This window comes from Gobio gobio, assembly GCF_949357685.1.
Source record: "Gobio gobio genome assembly, chromosome: 19".
Taxonomy (NCBI): Eukaryota; Metazoa; Chordata; class Actinopteri; order Cypriniformes; family Gobionidae; genus Gobio; species Gobio gobio.
In genome coordinates this window covers 5924071-5948357 of record NC_137112.1, presented here as the reverse complement: position 1 = coordinate 5948357, position 24287 = coordinate 5924071, and the positions used below count along the sequence as shown (strand labels likewise).

General features: G+C 38.7%; 4 protein-coding genes across 4 annotated transcripts in view; 2 read left to right on the top strand and 2 right to left on the bottom strand.

The window, feature by feature from the left end:
- The window catches only part of traf3ip2b (TRAF3 interacting protein 2b), a 1379907-nt gene that overhangs the window by 173105 nt on the left and 1182515 nt on the right, over positions 1–24287 (bottom strand). The gene's annotated exons all lie outside the window — the stretch shown is intronic.
- Positions 1223–4501, top strand: LOC307143043 (ADP-ribosylation factor 4-like). The gene is made up of 5 exons (XM_079844304.1): positions 1223–1478; positions 1636–1716; positions 3230–3339; positions 3424–3621; positions 3705–4501. Exons 1-5 carry the CDS (start codon positions 1412–1414, stop codon positions 3792–3794), a joined length of 546 nt encoding a protein of 181 aa, XP_079700430.1. The 5' UTR covers positions 1223–1411; the 3' UTR covers positions 3795–4501.
- Positions 11505–17601, bottom strand: LOC307143143 (kelch-like protein 10; the record flags this gene model as incomplete). The annotated part of the gene is made up of 8 exons (XM_079844447.1): positions 11505–11667; positions 12484–12575; positions 12815–12931; positions 13096–13245; positions 14120–14320; positions 14744–15154; positions 16874–17366; positions 17456–17601. 8 exons carry the CDS (start codon positions 17599–17601, stop codon positions 11505–11507), a joined length of 1773 nt encoding a protein of 590 aa, XP_079700573.1.
- LOC307143352 (ADP-ribosylation factor 4-like) overlaps positions 20718–24287 on the top strand; it is a 4010-nt gene continuing 440 nt past the window's right edge. The window contains exons 1-5 of the mRNA XM_079844855.1: positions 20718–20946; positions 21132–21212; positions 21304–21413; positions 23931–24002; positions 24108–24233. Of these exons, the coding sequence (XP_079700981.1) occupies positions 20880–20946; positions 21132–21212; positions 21304–21413; positions 23931–24002; positions 24108–24233 (456 nt within the window). The 5' untranslated portion in view covers positions 20718–20879. The remainder of the gene's footprint in view (positions 20947–21131; positions 21213–21303; positions 21414–23930; positions 24003–24107; positions 24234–24287) is intronic.

Below are 24287 nucleotides of genomic sequence, written 5' to 3'. Positions count from 1 at the left end.
TCGGTTTGATTGACAGCTCGACACCGCCACTCTCACACAAGTCGCGCGCAGTTTCTCTCGTTGCAAATCCAACGCGTTCGAAATGACGTCACGTGCTGTATCACGTGTCCAAACAAAGATTATTTTGGTATTGTTTATTTGGTCATATCTCTCAGGTCAAAGCATGGGAAATCGCCAAATAAGCTTTGTGTTAATAGCTAAATGAAGGAGGTGTCTTACTTCACAGGATTCATCATGCTAGGCGTGTTTGGGAAATATTTAATATTTAAAAACAATCTATTTTGCATCTGTTTTTTTCACTGTATTTACTCAAAATTAGTTTGGAGAGATTTAGAAAATAAATACAAAGTTTATGATGGACATTTTTGTATTTTATGTGCTTTTTATACTCAACATATTAAAGAACAACATAGTACACAGTTATTTATTTTATTAAGAAAATACCATATAAATAAAAATAAGTGGACTCAAGGCAAACCAAAGTTCTCATATTTTATAAATGACTTTAAATTATATATAAATATTTTTTTATTGAATTTTTTATGAATTTTTTTTTCATGTTAATGTGAGTATCTACCTAATACCTCTTGTTCTCGTGGCATTGAATAATTTAAAAAGTGCCAAATAAATACATGTGCTATTTAAAAAATAATAATAATAATAACAAAAAAAAAATATATATATATATATATATATATATATATATATATATATATATATATATATATATATATATATATATATATATATTATTATTATTATTATAATTATTATTATGTGTGTTGAACTTTGTACTTGTACTAGGTTACATAAAATCATATTAAGAGTGACATTTCCTCCACAGAATGTCTTAAATGTTGCTAAACAGCTACGATTTTTTTTAATTTAACAACCATTTTGTGCATCAAAACCCTTCAGCAATAATAGGTCGGCCAACCTTTACTCAAAAATGCCTGAGGATTTTTATTTAGGCACATTTTTTGTGATTTCAACCTAATATAATATGAAATGAAACTCGGCTAGGATCAGAAACTGGACTATGTTTAGCCTGAAAAAGAGAAGAAACATCCTCGTCAGATGTGCAGCAGCTCATCTAAATTCATTATCCAGCGAAGAGATTTTAAACTTTACATCGTCACGAGATTTGTTTACTCAAATGATACAGTACGTGACGTCATTTCGAACGCGTTGGATTTGCCGCGAGAGAAACTGCGCGCGACTTGTGTGAGAGAGTGGCGGTGTCGAGCTGTCAGTCAAACCGAAAGCAAAAAGCCTATATAACACACACACACACACACACACACACACACACACACACACACCAACATCAGACTAGCAATCTGAGCCTCTGCCTCTGGACGTTTGTTTTGGACCGAGTACAGCGAACAGCTTTTCATCTGCACTTTTAAACATGGGAATCTTCTTCTCGAACATTTTCTCGCGTCTCTGGAAGAAAAAGGAGATGAGGTTGCTTATGGGTGAGTACATTTCCCCCTCAAAATGTTCTTTACTCTTTTTTGAACAAACTATAATTTCTCTATGGCGAATATATGCGTATTAATTTGGATAAATATGTGAATTTTTGAATCTTGTGCATTTCCATTGTGGAATAAATGTAAATATTTATTCTCCAAGTTGGTCTGGATGCAGCAGGGAAAACGACAATCCTCTACAAACTCAAACTTGGTGAAGTTGTCTCATCTATTCCAACTATTGGTAAGAAACTCAAAGCAATACATGAATAATTCATAAATTCCTGCGTTAATTATTTTCTATGTCCCTCATATTTGTGGCAATAGCCAACAATACATTGCATGGGTTAAAATGATAAATTTTTCTTTTATGCCAAAAATCATTAGGATATTAAGTAAAGATCATGTTCCATGATGATATTTTCTAAATGTCCTAATGTAAATATATCAAAAATGTATTATTCGTAGTAATATGCATTGCTAAGGACTTCATTTGAACAACTTTAAAGGAGATTTTCTCCATATTTAGACTTTTCACATTTTCAAATAGTTGTATCTCGGCCAGATATTGTCCTATCATAACTAATGATACTTCAATGGTAAGCTTGTTTATTCATTGACCCTTATGATGACCAACACTCAAAAGATGATACGTTGGATTTACTTACTTTTTTATGTCAACCGGTTCCACGTAATTGGGTTATGTTGAATTTAATTCAAATGGTTTATTTCAGTAAACTTAAGTTTTTTACGTAAGGTTAATTCAATGCTATTTAGTTAAATCAGGTTAACATTCTTAATTTTGTCTAAAACTATTCAATTTAATTATTCTAAAATGAATATAAAAACAAGTAATCCAGTTTAATTGATTATTTTTATTTAGTGAAATACTATTTTTACAACATTTACCAAACCTTTTACAAGATCTTATTGGCTAGCCAGAAGATGATTTTGTTACATCCATGGCATGCCCAAAGTAGATGTTTTTTATTATTAAAATAACTTTAATTGTTATTAGCAGATCCTCACCCCAAGCACATGCTCTACACTAAACACTAACATAACTCAAACTTTTAAATACCAACATAACAAAACATTAAGCATTAAAAAGTCTCGTTAAAATGCATCAAATAGCACTTTATTAAAAAATGTACTCTCCGAATCCGAAACTCAGCCCCTTTGCAAAGCATGATGGGAAGTGAAAGTCTTGTTTGATTGGGTTACTTGATTGAAACATGTTATTTCAAAACTAACGGTTTTAAGTCAGTTTAACATGAATCAATTACACTTGAGCCAGAAACCTGATATAATTGTGTTAAATCAAGATGAATTGCTTAAATAAAGTGAACAGGATCATAAAAAAAAAAAATTTTAAGTGAAGGTCACGTCATGTCTAACTCATAATCATACACTCTAAAAAAATGCTGGGTTAAAAACAACACAAGTTGGGTTGAAAATGGACTAACCCAGAAATTGGGTTGTTTTAACCTAGTGATTGGGTTACATGTTTGCTTAAAACAACCCAATTGCTGGGTTAGTCCATTTTCAACCCAACTTGTGTTGTTTTTAACCCAGCATTTTTAGAGTGTAGTCATGATTTTCTCAATATTAGACTTTTCACATTTTCAAATAGTTGCATCTCGGCCAGATATTGTCCTATCATAACAAACCATACATCAACGGAAAGCGTATTTATTCATTGACCCTTATGGTCACGTCATGTCTAACTCATAATCTGCCATCCTCCTCCTCTCTAGGTTTTAACGTGGAGACCGTTGAATATAAGAACATCTCCTTCACTGTGTGGGATGTCGGCGGTCAGACGGTCATCAGAGGCCTCTGGAGACATTACTATCAGAACGCTAAGGTAACAGAGTTTTTATCTCTATTTAGTGACTCGGTTTGCCCAAATGTGGTTTTATTTACAAGATGCCATGTGTGTGTGTTTCAGGGTGTGATCTTCGTGGTGGACTGCAGTGATCGCGAGAGGATTGAAACGGCAGCAGAGGAACTAAATATGATGATGGCGGAGGATGAGATGAGAGACGCCGTTCTGTTAGTTCTTGCTAACAAGCAGGATTTACCCAAAGCCATGGCGGTCTCTGAGCTGACAGACAGACTGGGTTTACACGCGCTGAGAGGAAGACAGGTGAGTGTGTGACACACAGACTCAATGCAGACGCGGAGCTGGAGGTGTGTGAGGTCACGTGTGTTTCTCTGTCTCTCTCGCAGTGGTTCGTCCAGGCCACATGTGCGGTTCAGGGGTCAGGCTTATATGAAGGACTGGACTGGCTCTCGGATCAACTGTCCAAACAACAATGAGTCGACATGAAGTTGTGAGACGCTTCTGGAACAAGAGCAAACAGGGCGAGGCTTCTCCATCAGAGAAGAGAAGAGAAGAGAAGAGAAGAGAAGAGAAGAGAAGAGAAGAGAAGAGAAGAGAAGAGAAGAGAAGAGAAGAGAAGAGAAGAGAAGAGAAGAGAAGAGAAGAGAAGAGAAGAGAAGAGAAGAGAAGAGAAGAGAAGAATAAACAAGAATTGTCCATGATTTCATGGACGCTTTAATACTTTATTTGGGGTTTTTGTTCACAGATACTTGAAAAATGCACTTTTGTAATATAATGTACTGTATATATTATAACAGCCTCCGACTGTTTATTATCTCAAAAGCATTTTGTATTATTAATGTTAAATCAATACTGTAATTACTTCAGATTTTTTGTTGTTGTTGTATATGTATGATTTTTGTTCTAGTATGTGTTCTGTTTTATTGGCACTTTTGAAAGACTGACCTGTAATTTATATCTGAGCCTTTCAAATATCTCCAATAAATGATGTATTTATTTACAAACATTAATATTCCTATGTTTCACAATCATGTAATAAATAGATATTACTGAATAGAAAATGCCTTAGAAATAGAATATGTTTAGCAGTTATTACAGATAAATATAAATAAAAACTGAACTGCTGTTCCAAAAATATCCATCTGTGCTTTCACAGCTCCAATAAATGGATTTACAAAACTTGAATTTTTCTTGAATACTCCTTTCATTTCTAACTAGATAAAAAAGTTCGTCGAGACAATTATTGTTTACATTATGTAGACTTTATTTCTAATTAATAGGCCTGTAAGTTACCATATGATATAATACAACACTTGTAATTGCACTATATATACTGTACAGTGAGGAAAATAAGTATTTGAAATCATGGAGGGGTCTGAAATTGTCCTCGTAGGTGCATGTCCACTGTGAGAGACATAATCTTAAAATACAAAAATCCAGAAATCACAATGTATGATTTTTTTTTACTATTTATTTGTATGATACAGCTGCAAATAAGTATTTGAACACCTGAGAAAATCAATGTTAATATTTGGTACAGTAGCCTTTTTTTGCAATTACAGAGGTCAAAGGTTTCCTGTAGTTTTTCAGCAGGTTTGCACTGCAGGAGGGATTTTGGCCCACTCCTCCACACAGATCTTCTCTAGATCAGTCAGGTTTCTGGCCTGTCGCTGAGAAACACCTCCAAAGATTCTCTATTGGGTTTAGGTCTGGAGACTGGCTAGGCCACGCCAGAACCTTGATATGCTTCTTACAGAGCCACTCCTTGGTTCTCCTGGCTGTGTGTTTCGGGTCATTGTCATGTTGGAAGACCCAGCCTCAACCCATCTTCAATGCTCTAACTGAGGGAAGGAGGTTGTTCCCCAAAATCTCGCAATACATGGCCCCGTTCATCCTCTCCTTAATACAGTGCAGTCGCCCTGTCCCATGTGCAGGAAAACACCCCCACAGCATGATGCTGCCACCCCCATGCTTCACAGTAGGGATGGTGTTCTTGGGATGGTACTCATCATTCTTCTTCCTCCAAACACGTTTAGTGGAATTATGACCAAAAAGTTCTATTTTGGTCTCATCTGACCACATGACTTTCTCCCATGACTCCTCTGGATCATCCAAATGGTCATTGGCAAACTTAAGACGGGCCTGGACATGTGCTGGTTTAAGCAGGGGAAGCTTCCGTGCCATGCATGATTTCAAACCATGACGTCTTAGTGTATTACCAACAGTAACCTTGGAAACGGTGGTCCCAGCTCTTTTCAGGTCATTGACCAGCTCCTCCTGTGTAGTTCTGGGCTGATTTCTCACCTTTCTTAGGATCATTGAGACCCCACGAGGTGAGATCTTGCATGGAGCCCCAGTCCGAGGGAGATTGACAGTCATGTTTAGCTTCTTCCATTGTCTAATGGAATTCCATTTTAGGTGATTCTAAAGTCATCCTCAAACCAAGTCATGGCTATGTGCCTAAAGTGCTTTCAACACCATTCAAAGCACAGGTAATCACTCTTTCTGCTCTTCCACCCTCTGAGGATGAGAGACAGTTACACCTGCTCTGCCCTGTTAGGGCGCTCAGAGCATATTTTGAGCGGTCCTCCCACTTTAGGCAGTCGAAGCAGCTCTTTGTAAGCTTTGCTGGCCGCACTAAGGGACTTCTGGTCACCAAGCAAAGTCTAGCCAGATGGCTAGTTGACGCAATAGCGCTAGCATACGATACTATGGGCCTTCAATGTCCCATAGGTGTCAAAGCTCACTCCACCAGAGGCATGGCCTCCTCCTGGGCGTGGTCTAGTGGAGTGTCTACTGGTGACATCTGTAGATCGGCAGGCTGGTTCTCACCATCTACTTTTACCAGATTCTACAGCCTGGGAGTCCCACAGATCCTTGCTGTATAATAATAAGCATAAACGGGTAACCCGTCCTTATTAGTTAGTTAGGCATCTGGATCTTCATATGCTCAATGCATGACTGAATATTTTTTCCCCTTAATTGCTGGCCTCTATATAGCCTATATATAAATATATATCATGATGTGTCAAGAACTCTAGTCTTGGGCCCCCTTATAGTGCTCAAACTGAGGGAGTACATACCATTCCGCTTCATAGCACGGCGGGATTAAATAGGCTCCCATAATGCGTCTTTCGACGCAGTACGACTGACCGTTTGAAAGGGAACGTACTCGGTTACTTATGTAACCTCGGTTCCCTGAGATAAGGGAAGGAGTACTGCGTAGACTACCGTGCAATGGCGCTAAAACAACAGCTGACCTTCGCTTCAGTCGAATTAACCTGACGTTTTTGGGGCATTACAGCGTATTTTAAGGGCGCCCTTCGCGGGCTTTTGCGGTCAGTTCGCGGGCTTCTGTGTCCAGCGTCACGGGTTTAGCGCCCATAGGTTCGCTCAGATACGCTGTTCTGCCATTGGTTCATGCAGTTACCACTGGCCAGCCAATAGCGCGCGAGTAGTCTCGACTCCGTTTTGACTGTGCAGTAGAGGATGACACGGGAGTGGATTTTCACTCCTGTCCCGTCCCATTCCCATAGAAGGAAATCTTGTCCCGTCCCACTCCCAGACCAAAGTTTAAAAAATAATCCCATCCCATCCCGCTCCTGTTTAAACTGACTCCCGCTCCTGTACCGCTCCCATTTATTTTTTTCTTCAATTAGTGTTTAGTTAATACATAGAATTTGATTTAATCTGCTCTCCATCCTGTTTTAGAGCAGCTGCTGAGCCCCTGTTTCTAGATTTTCTCCAGAAAATGGAAGACAGCAAATAAAAGAAAAACAGTACATAGTTCACACCATGTCTACAATAGTTTAATAAACCCAAACACCACACAAAGCTGCATTTTACTCATTTATTGTTGAGTAAACAATACATTTATAGTTTACATTTATAGTTTTTTTTAATTACATGTTAACGATTTTCATCAATTATGCTCTTGCATAATGAGTCCATCTTAGTTATATGTTGCTGTGTAGGAACAAAATTGCATCTACATTTTCTGGATTGAGGGTAGAACGCCTCTCCTCTATCAGTCTTCCCTTAACACTGAAGCTACGCTCAGAAGGAGTACTTGTTGCGGGGTTAAATTGCTCTTTGAATTCCGGCGGGAAGCCGTGACAAAAAGCACTGATGGCTTCTGGGACGGCTGGGTCGTGTAGTTATTTTTTAATTGCGTTACATTGTAGGCGTATTAAAAGGAAACTACAAAATGGTGCATTTACTTTTTTCTTTTTTTGTCGTCTTTGCTATTGGTTGATTCCCGCTCCCGTCTGCTCCCGTTAACCATTTATCCTGTACCGTCCAAATCCCGTGATTAATAGCAAAGATGACTCCCATCCTGCAGGAATCCCACGGGAATCCCGTGACCCGTGGGATTCCCGAAAAAATGTCAGCCTCTACTGTGCAGTAGCACTGCGTGATTTTATAAATGCTTCATATTCGAGAATAGGAGAACCTATATCCCATAATGCGTCTTTCGACACAGTACTCCTTCCCTTATCTCAGGGAACCGAGGTTACATAAGTAACCGAGTACGTTTTCTGGATAGCATCTGGATAGCATCGAAATGAAATGTTTAGGTTATATTGTTGTCAGTGCATGTGACACTACAATTTTATTACAATATAATTTTAATTTGAATACGATTCTCCTAATTAATAGGCAAGAACAAACCTGTGTCCTCCATGATTCCTGTTCATTCCGACAACAAAGCACTTGAATGCAACAAGCTCATAATCATGACTTCAGAAATGGGAATTATCAAATTTCCGATAGCACGTGAAGGCAGTATAACTGCCGGTTGGCCTACAAAGTGATGTGATACCTGCTCCACTCTATGGACAAAATCAAGCCCTGCTCCAGAAGCCTTTTTACTCGGATATATGTCACAATAGGGAAGAAAAGACAAACCCAGCTAACAAAAAGTTGTTGTCAGAACGTTTTGTTAACATTCCCTTTAAGTTATCAAAACATTATTTGGGAATGTTTTGTACACGTTCAAAACGTCCAGTTTTTTTAATGTATTAAGAACGTTTTTTGTGGGGTCTCTGCGAACGTTACAGGAACATTCCATTCAATTATTTTGAAAACATTACAAAAACGTTATTACGGAATGTTCTTTAAATGTTTCAAATGTGCGTTTTCTTCATGTATTAAGAACGTTTTTTCTTGGTTTATGTGAACGTTGCGGAAACATTCCATTCTATCATCTTGAAAACGTTATGAAAACGTTATTACGGAATGTTCTTTAAATGTTTAAAATGTCCGTTTTTTTTAATGTATTAAGAACGTTTTCTCTTGGTTTATGTGAACGTTACAGAAACATTCCATTCTATCATCTTGAAAACGTTATGCAAATGTTATTGGTTAACGTTCTTTAAATGTTTAAAATGTGCGTTTTCTTCATGTATTAAGAACGTTTTTTCTTGGTTTATGTGAACGTTACAGAAACATTCCATTCTATCATCTTGAAAACGTTATGAAAACGTTATTACGGAATGTTCTTTAAATGTTTAAAATGTCCGGTTTTTTTAATGTATTAAGAACGTTTTCTCTTGGTTTATGTGAACGTTACAGAAACATTCCATTCTATCATATTGAAAACGTTATGCAAATGTTATTGGTTAACGTTCTTTAAATGTTTAAAATGTGCGTTTTCTTCATGTATTAAGAACGTTTTTTCTTGGTTTATGTGAACGTTACAGAAACATTCCATTCAATCATCTTGAAAACGTTATGAAAATGTTATTAGCTAATGTTCTATAAATGTTTAAAATGTGCGTTTTCTTCATGTATTAAGAACGTTTTTTCTTGGTTTATGTGAACGTTACAGAAACATTCCATTCTATCATCTTGAAAACGTTATGAGAACATCAGTCAAGCACAAATAACATGATAAAGACGTTGCAAGAACATTGTTTTGAGAACGTTTTCGCTCAACATTATGAGAACATCAGTCAAGCACAAATAACATGATAAAGACGTTGCAAGAACGTTGTAGTGAGAACGTTTTCACTCAACATTATGAGAACATCAGTCAAGCACAAATAACATGATAAAGACGTTGCAAGAACATTGTTTTGAGAACGTTTTCGCTCAACATTATGAGAACATCAGTCAAGCACAAATAACATGATAAAGACGTTGCAAGAACGTTGTAGTGAGAACGTTTTCACTCAACATTATGAGAACATCAGTCAAGCACAAATAACATGATAAAGACGTTGCAAGAACGTTGTAGTGAGAACGTTTTCACTCAACATTATGAGAACATCAGTCAAGCACAAATAACATGATAAAGACGTTGCAAGAACGTTGTAGTGAGAACGTTTTCACTCAACATTATGAGAACATCAGTCAAGCACAAATAACATGATAAAGACGTTGCAAGAACGTTGTAGTGAGAACGTTTTCACTCAACATTATGAGAACATCAGTCAAGCACAAATAACATGATAAAGACGTTGCAAGAACGTTGTAGTGAGAACGTTTTCACTCAACATTATGAGAACATCAGTCAAGCACAAATAACATGATAAAGACGTTGCAAGAACATTGTTTTGAGAACGTTTTCGCTCAACATTATGAGAACATCAGTCAAGCACAAATAACATGATAAAGACGTTGCAAGAACGTTGTAGTGAGAACGTTTTCACTCAACATTATGAGAACATCAGTCAAGCACAAATAACATGATAAAGACGTTGCAAGAACGTTGTAGTGAGAACGTTTTCACTCAACATTATGAGAACATCAGTCAAGCACAAATAACATGATAAAGACGTTGCAAGAACATTGTTTTGAGAACGTTTTCGCTCAACATTATGAGAACATCAGTCAAGCACAAATAACATGATAAAGACGTTGCAAGAACGTTGTAGTGAGAACGTTTTCACTCAACATTATGAGAACATCAGTCAAGCACAAATAACATGATAAAGACGTTGCAAGAACATTGTTTTGAGAACGTTTTCGCTCAACATTATGAGAACATCAGTCAAGCACAAATAACATGATAAAGACGTTGCAAGAACGTTGTAGTGAGAACGTTTTCACTCAACATTATGAGAACATCAGTCAAGCACAAATAACATGATAAAGACGTTGCAAGAACGTTGTAGTGAGAACGTTTTCACTCAACATTATGAGAACATCAGTCAAGCACAAATAACATGATAAAGACGTTGCAAGAACATTGTTTTGAGAACGTTTTCGCTAAACATTATGAGAACATCAGTCAAGCACAAAAAACCTGATAAAGACGTTGCAAGAACGTTGTAGTGAGAACGTTTTCGCTAAACATTATGAGAACATCAGTCAAGCACAAATAACATGATAAAGACGTTGCAAGAACTTTGTTATGAGAACGTTTTCACTCAACATTATGAGAACATCAGTCAAGCACAAATAACATGATAAAGACGTTGCAAGAACGTTGTAGTGAGAACGTTTTCGCTAAACATTATGAGAACATCAGTCAAGCACAAAAAACCTGATAAAGACGTTGCAAGAACATTGTTTTGAGAACGTTTTCGCTCAACATTATGAGAACATCAGTCAAGCACAAAAAACCTGATAAAGACGTTGCAAGAACGTTGTAGTGAGAACATTTTCACTCAACATTATGAGAACATCAGTCAAGCACAAATAACATGATAAAGACGTTGCAAGAACGTTGTAGTGAGAACGTTTTCACTCAACATTATGAGAACATCAGTCAAGCACAAATAACATGATAAAGACGTTGCAAGAACGTTGTAGTGAGAACGTTTTCGCTAAACATTATGAGAACATCAGTCAAGCACAAAAAACCTGATAAAGACGTTGCAAGAACTTTGTTATGAGAACGTTTTCGCTCAACATTATGAGAACATCAGTCAAGCCCAAATAACATCATAAAAACGTTCCAACAATGTTGTTCTAAGAATGTTTCCTCTCAACGTTACGAGAATGTTTTTGAACTATGAAAACATTATAAGAATGTTCCTGAAACATTATTTTAGGACTTTTTCTATTTTGTTTTTTTCTAACATTTACATAACTTTTACATAACGTTAGTGAAAGTTATGGAAACGTTCCCTGTTAGCTGGGAATGCAACTTGCATTTCATGCCGACTTTAAAGTGCACAATCCAACACTGTTTTTTTTTTTAACTGCATTTAATCATATCATGTGGCAAGTCACTGCTGCTATGCTGTTTCTTCAGGAAGGGGAGGTGGATCAATCACTGTCTCATCTTCTGATATCTGGAGAGAGTCTCGATCGACCACATACTGGGAGACATCAGGTAACCCGGATATTACACAGCAGCTCACAGCACTGCGGGAAATGCTCATGTCACATGCCTCTTCCCTGTGCGGAAAAAGATATAGAGAAAGTCACATAAAGACTCTTTTCACCATCAAATCAGTTCTAAAGATACAATGAAGTCCCATCCATTCTTTCTCCTTGAACATTTTGTTTGACTCAGAAATACTTCACATGACAGAAGATGGATTGCACGTGGCATTTCATGATGACTTTAAACACTTCATTCTTCTTCTACACTCTAAAAAAAAGGCTCGTAATCATAGGGGAACCTTTTTTAGTGCTATATAGCACCAATTGTGGTGCTTCAGTGGTTCTTCAGTGGTTCTTCAGAGGTTCTTCAGCGGTGCTAAATAGCACCTTAGTCAAAGAACCGGTGAAGAACCTCTGAAGAACCGCTGAAGAACCACTGAAGAACCACTGAAGAACCACTGAAGCACCAAAATTGGTGCTATATAGCACTAAAAAAGGTTCCCCTATGATTACGAGCCAAGAACCATTTTTGGTGCAATATAGAACCTTTTTTTTTTTAGAGTGTACCATATTTGTATGTGAGGTTATTTATTGTGGCTACGCAATGCAGCTGCATTAATATAGAATGTGCATCACATGAATGTGTTGATCAGGATTTTACATTAAATAAGTTGTTATTATTACCAAACAATGATTAACAAATACTCTAACTAATGTATTGGTCATTATTAGTTAATATTAGTTATTGCATGAACTAATTATGTTAACTAATGGGACCTTCAAAAAAAATGTGTTTTCTTTTTTGCACAATTAGGTCACAATTAATTTGTAGGCATTGCATCATGCATTGTGAAATGATCAGTGATCTGTATTGTTTGTAAATGTTACCATTCATTTGTCCTTTGGTCGTAATACTCCACATTAGAGCAGGTGCTGAATCCATTAAATCCACCAACAACAAACAGCTGATCGTCCATAACCTGAAGTTTGGAGAATCAAATAACTGTTACTAATGAAACATGTTCAGCATACGACCAATGAGAGTCTTTAAAAACTGTTGTTTCAGCTGAATCCTCATTAGATGTCAATATCTGAATTGATATTGATATTGATATGAAGAATTGACAAAATGTAAAATGTGTAGTTGAATGCAATGTAAGTCGCTTTGGATAAAAGCGTCTGCCAAATGCATAATTAAAAAAAAAAAAAAAAATCTCACCTCAATGCCGAAGTTGCTGCGTGGATTGATCATAGATTCGATATCACACCAGCTGTCAGTGAGAGGGTTGTAGGCTTCTGCACTTTGCAAACGACTGGCACCATCATTACCACCAACCTTGAAACATAAATGTGCATTTATCTGTCAATATATGGCTCAGCAACCACACAAGGTTTTGCACTTCTGAGTAGGCCTATCTATTTTTGTACAGTTGATAATGTCACATTTAAACACCTTATTTTGTATTGTCATATCGCTGTACATGTGTGTATAATACTCACAGCATAAACTAGATTCCCATAAGTGATCACACCGACACCACTGCGACGGCTGCTCATGGGAGCGATGAGAGTCCACTGGTTTGTTTCTGGGTTAAAGCTCTCAGCTGTGAAGAGACACTCCATCCCAGTAAAACCACCACAGATGTAAACCTGCCAAATGCACACAAATACAATAGAATTAACACACTGATAGAGTCCGACATGCTCTTAAAGGTCCCCTTCTTCGCGATTCCATTGTTCAAACTTTAGTTAGTGTGTAATGTTGCTGTTAGAGCATAAATAATACCTGTAAAATTATAAAGCTCAAAGTTCAATGCCAAGCGAGATATTTTATTTAACAGAAGTTCCCAGAAGCGAACGGCTGGCTTGGACTACATCCATCTACATCCTGGTACTTCCTTCTTTAATGACGTCAGTAGAGCAGTAGAACAGACTAACCTCCGCCCACAAAGAAACGCGAAAAAGGGGGCGCGGTCTTGTTGCTGTCCCACGTGGAGAAGCGGACGGTCGCGTGGAGAAAAGGAACTGTTGCGTTGAGTGTGTTTATCGCCATGTCATCGAGACGCTGTTATTTTCATCCAGGAGTCAAATCACCTTTGTTTGGCTTTCCCAGGGACGCTGTAGAGATTATTGAACGCATACATCTCTCCGTTAAGAGGCGTGACCTTTCCAACGTGCGCTAAGCTGCTGTCAAATTACAACACAGGAACCGCTTTCACGTGCGCTAAGCTGTGGTCGAATCACAACACGGGAACCGCTTGCACAATCAGAACTCGTTACGTGTTTCTGAAGGAGGGACTTCATAGAAAGAGGAAATCACCAGCCGTTTTTAGGACAGTGGAAACAGCGGTATACAGATAAGTAAATAGTGTGAAAAATACTGTGTTTTTTTACACGCGAAACATGAACACGTGTTATATTGCACACTGTAAACACAATCAAAGCTTAAAAAAAACACGAAGAACGGGACCTTTAAACCATGAAATGACTTTTGCAAGTGTTTGACTTGGGTGAATGTTCTTACCCTGCCCTGCAGTGAGGTGGCGCTGGCGTCACTCCTCCGTTCGTTCATGGGCGCCAACATTGCCCACTGGTTGGTGTTTGGATCGTAGCGTTCTGATGTTCTTAGCCGTCCATTAAGTCCATTAAAACCACCCATAGCATAAATGAGTCCGTCCAGAACAGCGACACTAACATAACATCGCCGTTCGTACATGGGAGCCACCTAGTGTGTAATGCACAGACAACACAAAAACAAAGAGAGTTGCTTATATGAACAGCATTACTGTAATACTGTGGGGGTTTTTTACCATGGTATTACCACACTTCACTGGACATTACCAAATACTGCAGTATTCCTTGAAGCACCAGTGTCTTTAAATACCACAAAAATAATACAACCAAGTGGTACCATGGTATATATATCAAAATAATATAGTTTTACCATACCATCTGATAACTTTTTTTGAGCAATACCATGGCTGTGTTTCAAATACCAGTGAGCTACCCTAACAACATTTTTGATGTTCAAATGTGCGCATGATGCTCAGAAAAGCTGACTAGGTAGGTCCATACACAGTCCAAAGTCACAATATTTGTTAGTAGTAAGAGTAAACTAGTTGATACTTGGATAAGTAACAATGCTTACCTCATGCCAAGTATGCGAGATGGGATCGAATTTCCTGACACTGTTGAAATAATTCTTGCCATCAAAGCCGCCGATACAGTAGACAAACCCATCGAGGACCACTGTACCAGTGTAGGCTCTGGGACGCTCATCCTCTGCAGTCACTTCAACCCAAAGGTCTGCTCTTGTATCATATGCCTCAATTGCATTGGAGGGATTGCCTATGCTCCACCCTCCAATGGCCAATAGGATCTCAGATGGCAGACGTGGGCGTGTCAGTTGGTCTGAACCGCTGGGTTCCTCCTTGTGGAGGTCAAAAATGGCCCTCAATGCACTGTTGAGAATGGACGAACACGCCTCATTCTCCAACAACAGTGCATTGTTCCTTACATTACTCCTGAAGTACTCTGGTGACATCAACCCCATTCGAACCTGACGCACAGTGAGGGAAGAGAACCAGGTGTGGCCTTTATTATCAATCTCTGTCTATGGGGAAATACTTGCAAATAAAAGCCCAACTAATTTAAGGTGGAAATGAAACATTATATTGAACTAGATCTAAAAGTTTGTGGACAAACTTTAAGTTGGCTTGAAAAAGCTAGACCAGAAAGTTTGAAATAGTTTGAAAAGTTTGAAATGGTTTGAAGTTTAAAGTTTGAAATAGTTTGAAGTTTAAAGTTTGAAATAGTTTGAAAAGTTTAAAGTTTTAGTTAGTAGTTTAGATAGATAGATAGATAGATAGATAGATAGATAGATAGATAGATAGATAGATAGATAGATAGATAGATAGATAGATAGATAGATAGATAGATAGATAGATAGATAGATAGATAGATAGATAGATAGATAGATAGATAGATAGATAGATAGATAGAAATAGTCAGATCGGGGTGGTTGCTAAGGTCTTGCTATGTGGTTGCTAGGGTACTCAGGTGGTTGCTAGGGTGGTTGCTATGCGGTTGCTAAGGTACTTGGGGTGGTTACTAGGGTGGTTGCTAGGGTGGTTGCTATGCGGTTGCTAGGGTACTCAGGTGGTTGCTAGAGTTGTTGCTATGTGGTTGCTAGGGTACGTGGGGTGGTTGCTAAGGTCTTGCTATGTGGTTGCTAGGGTACTCAGGTGGTTGCCAGGGTGGTTGCTATGCGTTTGCTAAGGTACTTGGTGTGGTTGCTAGGGTGTTGCTATGTGGTTGCTAGGGTACTCAGGTGGTTGCTAGAGTGGTTGCTATGCGGTTGCTAGGGTACTCGGGGTGGTTGCTAAGGTCTTGCTATGTGGTTGCAAGGGTACTCAGGTGTTTGCTAGGGTGGTTGCTATGTGGTTGCTAAGGTACTTGGGGTGGTTGCTAGGTTGGTTGCTATGCGGTTGCTAAGGTACTCGGGGTGGTTGCTAAGGTCTTGCTATGCGGTTGCTAGGGTACTCAGGTGGTTGCTAGGGTGGTTGCTATGCGGTTGCTAAGGTACTTGGGGTGGTAGCTAGGGTGGTTGCTATGCGGTTGTCTGTGTGGTTGCTAGGGTACTCAGGGTGGTAACTAAGGAATTGCTACGTGGTTACTAGGGTACTCAGGTGGTTGCTAGGGTGGTTGCTAGGACACTTTGGTGGTAGCTATGGTGTTCTGGGTGGTTGCTACACAGTTGCTAGGGTATTCTGGGCGGTTGCCATGGTGTTCTGGGTGGTTGCTATGAGATGGCTAGAAATAGATAGATAGATAGATAGATAGATAGATAGATAGATAGATAGATAGATAGATAGATAGATAGATAGATAGATAGATAGATAGATAGATAGATAGATAGATAGATAGATAGATAGATAGATAGATAGATAGATAGATAGATAGATAGATAGATAGATAGATAGATAGATAGATAGAAGAGTTTAATGAGTCTCTATGGCTCAGATTGAGTTCACAGAATGTCAGTTTGAGTGAGTCTGGGCTTCAGTGTTTAGATTTGAATTTTTGACAGTTGGGACAGTTTGAAAATCTGAACATTACGTCAATGAAAGTCTATGGGAGTTTTTCCAAGTTTTAATCAGCTTTTTTAGGAAAACCGTAAGTCGGATCAGTATATTGACTGATATTGATTATTATATTGATTACTTCTTGGTTTGATAAACAATAAAGCAAAACTATGATGAATTTGTCTCTGTCTTACCTTTGGCAGAAGCACAGCGATGTGTTCTCTCCTGTTTTCAGGTGAGTGATCAATCCAGCGGAGGACGGCCTCAAAAACCACCTCCTCCGTTTTGACATTCAGCTCATCCTGAGCGATCATCTCACCTAGACGTTCCAGCGAGAGATCCAGGAACTCCTCAGACTCTCGCTGCACCTCCTCAAAGTGCTGAAGAGTGTAAAGCTTTGCTTTGCGGTGGAGCTTTGAGCAGGAGTAAAAATGCTCTGTGAACATACAGATGCCAATGCAGTTCTGAAGGCACACGTTCTCCTCCAGGAACTTGCAGCAAGCATCTATAAGATCTGAAACTAAAAACTGATCAGCCGCCACCAAGAGCTCCAACACGTTCTCCTCAGAGATGTGGACAGATCTTGCATATGCGTATTGAATCATTAGAGACATGCTGTCTGAGGAGATTCCTTGAATATCATAGGAATGTTTCTCCACGTTGGTCCATCGGGTGGAGAAGAGTGCCCTGTGGAGCAAATGGTTTAAAATTTCAAAAGATGTCACTTCTAAATTAGACATTGCACAATGGCAAAGCGTGTTCCTGCATGTCCTTACCTAAAGTAAGGGCTGCATCCACTAAGGATGATCTTGTGAGCTTTAAACTCTTTGCCATTGACGATGATGATGACGTCTGTGTGTTCGCCCTCTAAACGAACTTCGTCAAACACATTAAAAGATGTGGCGATGAACTTGTGCTCCATGTTTTCTAGCTCAACTTCAACTCAAACTGATCAAACACTGATTAAAGTAATCTGATGTTTTAGTGAAATCTCCAAATGCTCAAACGAATTCTAGAAACATTGTGACATCATAGTTGAAGTTCAACATTCTATCTTCAAATCCTCACAGCCTTTCAACAGAAAGTTATCATTAACCCAATTAACATACATTTTACCATTACATTAAAATCCATTGTCAATAAAATATTGTAACTAAAAAAGCCTTTTATGTTTTAATGTGCATTTAATTAAGCATTGCAAAACTCTACCTCTTTTTTCCTCAATATACAATCAATACAAAATAGTAGGCCCTTTAAGATTTTATGTTGATATTTGAATAATTTAACAAAACATTTGCATATTCGGTAACACTTTATAATAACATTCAGTTATAAGTCACTTATAAGTTATTAGTTAATGATGAACTAATCATTTACAAAATATGACTATACATTCAAAAATAATAAGTTGTATGCTAACAATTTATAAATGTTTTGTTAATTTAGTTATAAGTCATTTATGAATTATTCGTTATTGATGAACTAAACATTTACATGACTATATACATATTACTTATTAATAAGTGGTATTCTAATGACATACAAATGTGCTGTAAATGTTCTTAAAAAATTGTGTAAATCATAAAATAAATCAAACAGATCAATAGTAGATGGTTGATGAGTTATTAGTTGATACACAATTTATCACTTATAATTCATTGAATGTCAAACTTGTTTCAGTATCGTCTCAATAAACAATGGTTAATCTTGAACAAATTATGAACAGACTATTAGTAAATGATCAGTATAAACTGGTCTGTGTTCAATAGTGTTTATAGTCATGTTTTGTAAATTATTAGTTCATCAATAACTAATAATTTATAAATGACGTATAGCTGAATTAACAAAACATTCATAAAATGTTAGCATATCACTTATTAATCATTACGAATGCAGTCATATTTTGTAAATTATAGTTCATCATTAAATAATAACTGAACATTATTATAAAGTGTTACCGCATATTCATGATTCGATGATGACGTGCAGGTATATATTTTAATTTTAAATTTTTTGTATATATTTTAATTTTACATATTTTTCTATAGCACCTTAACCATCCCAAAGAACCGCTGGAGAACTGCTGAAGAACCACATTTTTTTATGTGTGTGTAATGATAAGGTGTCCAAACACAACTTAGTTATATGAAAACTACAGTGAATCTATATTGCATAGGGTGACCAAACGTCCTGTTTTGGCCCTAATATAATAATTTTCTTACTTTAAATGTATTGAAATTAATAAGGAATCTTTGAGTAAACTTCGAGTATCATTTGAGTATCTCATTGCTGGGCCGAGTGTCCTGATTTTCGGTAATCAAAATATGGTCACCCAATTATTGAAGAACATAAAAAATTACTTTACTATATCTTAAAAGATTGATGTAGTATAATTTGCGTACATTCAGGGCCATAGCTAGCCTTGTTTTACCAGACTCTCGTACATTTCATTTGTACAGAGAGTCTGGCCGCTCTCCATTGACAAGCGTTTACTTCCTTGAAGGCGGGAACTCTGTTGAAGTTTAAAACTATTGGATCTGCCAAGAGTCACTCTGGATCTGCCATAACCAATCGCTAACATTTGGTCGTGACGTATGTCACGCGCCGTTCGCCTTTGATTCTCACATTAAAGGGTTAGTTCACCCAAAAATGAAAATTCTGTCATTAATGACTTACCCTCATGTCGTTCGACACCCGTCAGACCATCTTCAGACACAAATGAAGATATTTTAGTGTAAATCTGATGGCTCTGAAAGGCCTCCATTGGCACAATGGCACGCTTCACTCTCAAGACCCTTAAAAGGTACTAAAGACGTCGTTACAAAGTCCATCTCACTACAGTGGTTCTAAAATAACTTTATGAATCGGCGACAATAGTTTTTGTGCGCAAAAAAACCCCTAAATAACGACTTATATAGTGATGACGATTTCAAAACACGGCCTCATGAAGCTTCGAAGCGTTATGAATCAGTGAGTCGAATCATGATTCGGATTGCGTGTCAAACCGCCAAACTGCTGAAATTTGGCGATCCAAACCGCTGAATCGACTCACTGATTCATATATATATATATATACACACACCGATCAGGCATAACATTAGGACCACCTTCCTAATATTGTGTTGGTCCCCCTTTTGCTGCCCAAACAGCCCTGACCCGTCGAGGCATGGACTCCACTAGACCCCTGAAGGTGTGTGGTCATAATGTTATGCCTGATTGGTGTATATAGTCTACTGTGTATGTGCATACACTGTATATATACCAGCAATATGTATAGGCCTAATTTTAAGCAGGTCAAATATTGTAAAGCAACAATAGTATATTTATCGCTGTTGGTTATGTGCACTGGACCGTTTTATGCCACACTTTGTAATTTAGTTCATGTTTTTAATATTTGTATTGTTTTGTGTGTTACCTCCTGGTGCCCATGTTCGGTGTGTTATTAGTGTTTACAGTTGCTTGAGAAGCAGATTATAATGACCTTTAAGTTCATTGCATCATCTGATTTGTTATGTCGATACATTTTACAATAACAGATGTAATTGCTCAAATAGCTTGGAATATTAAAGGGATGGTTCAGCCAAAAATGCTGTCATCGTTTACTCTCTTGTCCCAGTTTATTCCTCTGTTGAACACAAATGAAGAAATTTTGAAGAGTGCTGTAAACATAAAGTTGATGGACTTCCATAGGGAAACAAATACTGTGGAAATCAATGGCTGTCTGGTTACCAACATTCTTTAAAATATATGAATATGTGTTCAGCAGAAGAAAGAAACTCATACAGGTTCGAGGAAATGATTCATTTTCTGGTGAACTATCCCTTTAAGATAAACGGCAAAGTGCTTTAATACTATCAGTGTTTTTATGTCTGACCCGACGCTCTGCTCATATATGCCACACATGTATTTACTCCATTCAACTGAGCTAACTTTAAAATTTGTGTTTGCAAAAAAAAAAATTTGTTTGGACACGTGATACAGTACGTGACGTCATGTCGAACGCGTTGGATTTGCCGCGAGAGAAACTGCGCGCGACTTGTGTGAGAGTGGCGGTGTCGAGCTGTCAGTCAAACCGAAAGCAAAAAGCCTATATAAACACTCACACACACACTGAACACACACCATTACCAATTCGCGTCTTTAGGCAGTGGGACGTATTTTGCACGTAATTCTAGCTAACAGCTCTTTCTATCGCTAAACATGGGTAATTATTTCTCCCATATTTTCTCTCGTCTCTTTGTGAAAAAGCAGATTAGATTGCTTATGGGTGAGTAGCTACATATATTTCTCCAAACTTTAAGTTTAAAGTCGTACAGTTTAGCCCTTAATATTGTTATCATGTTCTTAAATCATTTTAAGGCCACAGAGCAAAAAAAAAATGCATGTAATTAATCTATGCTTATTATAATTATGAATCTATTGTGGAATAAATGTAAATATTTCTTCTCCAAGTTGGTCTGGATGCCGCAGGGAAGACGACAGTCCTCTACAAACTCAAACTTGGTGAAGTTGTCACAACCATTCCAACTATTGGTAAGAAATGTGATGTATTTAAATACATATGTACATGTTTGTCATGTCTCATTATCAATTATTATTGAATATTCAATTATTTCCTCTCTAGGTTTTAATGTTGAAACAGTAGATTATAAAAACATCTCTTTCACTGTGTGGGATGTTGGTGGTCAGACCAAAATCAGAGGACTTTGGAAATATTATTATCAATACACTGAGGTAAGAGTTTGACACTAACTTGTCATTATGCAATTATATAATATCATATAATATGATGCCAGTTGCATAAACTAAGCCATTATGTTAAGACAGTGTCTTAAGATCTAGTATGAGCCACTAGCAGTTAGGCAAGTGGCATTCAGTCTTACTTTTCGTATCAAATTAGGCCAATCTATGTTTTTATGTAACTGATTTAAAAAAATTATGAACAGTCTTCAACTTGTCAAATCAAATCAAAAAATCAAAATCAAAATCAAATCACTTTATTTGTCACTCTACATATGCACAAGTGCAACAGTAGGTGAAATTCTTAGGTGCAGTTCCGAGCAACATGGTAGTCATGACATGACATGTACAACATTTAAAGCAGCATCAGATTACACTGATGCGCCCACAATTACTCACAGCACAGTAAACTCTACAATAAACAATAAATAATTTACACAATGTGAGTGTAGTTCTCACAGCTTTAAACAATGTACACATACTTACAATATACATATACTTTAAACAATATACACTAAACATACACTAAACAATATACATTACGCTATAATAGTAATAATAATATACAATGTACAGTATAAAATATTATTCACAGATTGAAAATTGAAATCCAAAGTGCAATAGATGCTGTATGATAAATAAATGTGTATATAATGTGTGTTTATCTACAGTGGGTTGTGCTGAGTGATATTCTGTCCAGTGTGTGTTATGATCCTGATGGGTCAAGAGTTAAGGAGTCTGATTGTTTGTGGGAAGAAGCTGTTCTGGAGTCGGCTGGTGCGTGATCTGATGCTGCGGTACCGTCTGCCTGATGGCATCAGTGAGAGCAGCCCATGGTTCGGGTGGCTAGAGTCTCTGATGATCCTCTGAGCTCTCTTCACACACCGCCTGACATAAATGTCCTGGAGGGAGGGAAGCTCACCTCCGATGATGCAGCTGGCCGTGCGCACTACCCTTTGCAGGGCTTTGCGGCTGCGGGCGGTACTGTTGCCGTACCAGGTGGTGATGCAGCCAGTCAGCAGGCTCTCTATGGTGCAGGTGTAGAACCGTGTGAGGATGTGGCGGCTCATTCCAAACCTCCTCAGCCGTCGCAGGAAGAAAAGGCGCTGATGAGCCTTCTTCACAACGGCCTCGGTGTGGACGGACCATGAGAGTTCCTCTGTGATGTGGACACCGAGGAACTTGAAGCTGCTGACTCTCTCCACCGGTGCTCCATCGATGGTGATGGGGCGGTGTTCTCTCTCATTCCTCCTGAAGTCGACCACCAGCTCCTTGGTCTTGCTGACGTTGAGGGAGAGGTTGTGCTCCTGACACCACCGTGTCAGAGTGTGCACCTCCTCTCTGTAGGCCGTTTCATCATTGTCAGTGATGAGACCTACCACCGTCGTATCGTCAGCAAACTTGATGATGGTGTTGGAGCTGTGGGTTGCCACACAGTCATGCGTGTACAAAGAGTACAGGAGTGGGCTGAGAACACAGCCCTGAGGGGCTCCAGTGTTGAGAGTCAGTGGTGAGGAGATGTTACTGCCCATTCTGACCACCTGGCGTCTGTTTGACAGGAAGTCCAGGATCCAGCTGCATAACAAGCTGTTTAAGCCGAGAGCCCGGAGTTTAATGTCAAGTATGGAGGGCACAATGGTGTTGAATGCTGAGCTGTAGTCTACAAACAGCATTCTCACATATGTGTTCCTCTTTTCCAGGTGGGAGAGAGCAGTGTGAATTGTTGATGAAATGGCATCATCAGTGGAGCGGTTTTTGCGGTATGCAAACTGCAGTGGGTCCAGTGAGGGGGGGAGAACAGAGCAGATGTGGTTTCTGACTAGTCTCTCAAAGCATTTGCTGATGATGGGGGTCAGAGCAACAGGACGCCAGTCGTTTAAGCAGAGTGTTTTTGACTGCTTAGGTACAGGAACAATGGTGGACGTTTTGAAGCATGTGGGGACCACAGACAGGGAGAGGGACAGGTTAAAAATGTCCGTGAAAACTCCAGCCAGTTGGCGCGCGCACGCTCTGATGACGCGGCCGGGAATCCCGTCTGGACCCGCAGCTTTACGGACGTTCACCCGCCGGAAGGATCGGGTTACATCCGCTTCAGATACGGAGAGTGCACTAACCTCTGTATCTTCAGCCGCGAGCTCTCTCTCCGCGAGGGCGGTGTTATTTCCCTCAAAGCGAGCATAAAAGGTGTTGAGCTCGTCCGGGAGAGAGGCAGCGGTGTTCACGGTGGAGTTTGTGTTCCCTTTATAGTCTGTGATGGTGTTAATTCCCCTCCACATGCTTCTGGAGTCGGTGGTGTTGAACTGTCCTTCAATCTTGTAAGACTAGTCTTAATGGTTTATGCAACCGGCCCCTGGTCTTAGCTTTGAAAGTGGAGTGAACCTTGTGTGTGTGTGTGTGTGTGTGTGTGTGTGTGTGTGTGTGTGTGTGTGTGTGTGTGTGTGTGTGTGTGTGTGTGTGTGTGTGTGTGTGTGTGTGTGTGTGTGTGTGTGTGTGTGTGTGTGTGTGATTCAGGGTCTGATCTTTGTGGTGGACAGCAGTGACCATGACAGGATTGAAATGGCAGCAGAGGAACTAAATATGATGGTAAATAATTTATGATCTGTGTATATCATCAGATCATATACACTAGTTCAGTATAATCTCCATCTAATATTGTGTTCATGCCTAAATCCATCTGACCCTTTTCAGCTGGCGGAGGATGAGATGAGAGACGCCGTTCTGTTAGTTCTTGCTAACAAGCAGGATTTACCCAAAGCCATGGCGGTCTCTGAGCTGACAGACAGACTGGGTTTACACGCGCTGAGAGGAAGACAGGTGAGTGTGTGACACACAGACTCAATGCAGACGCGGAGCTGGAGGTGTGTGAGG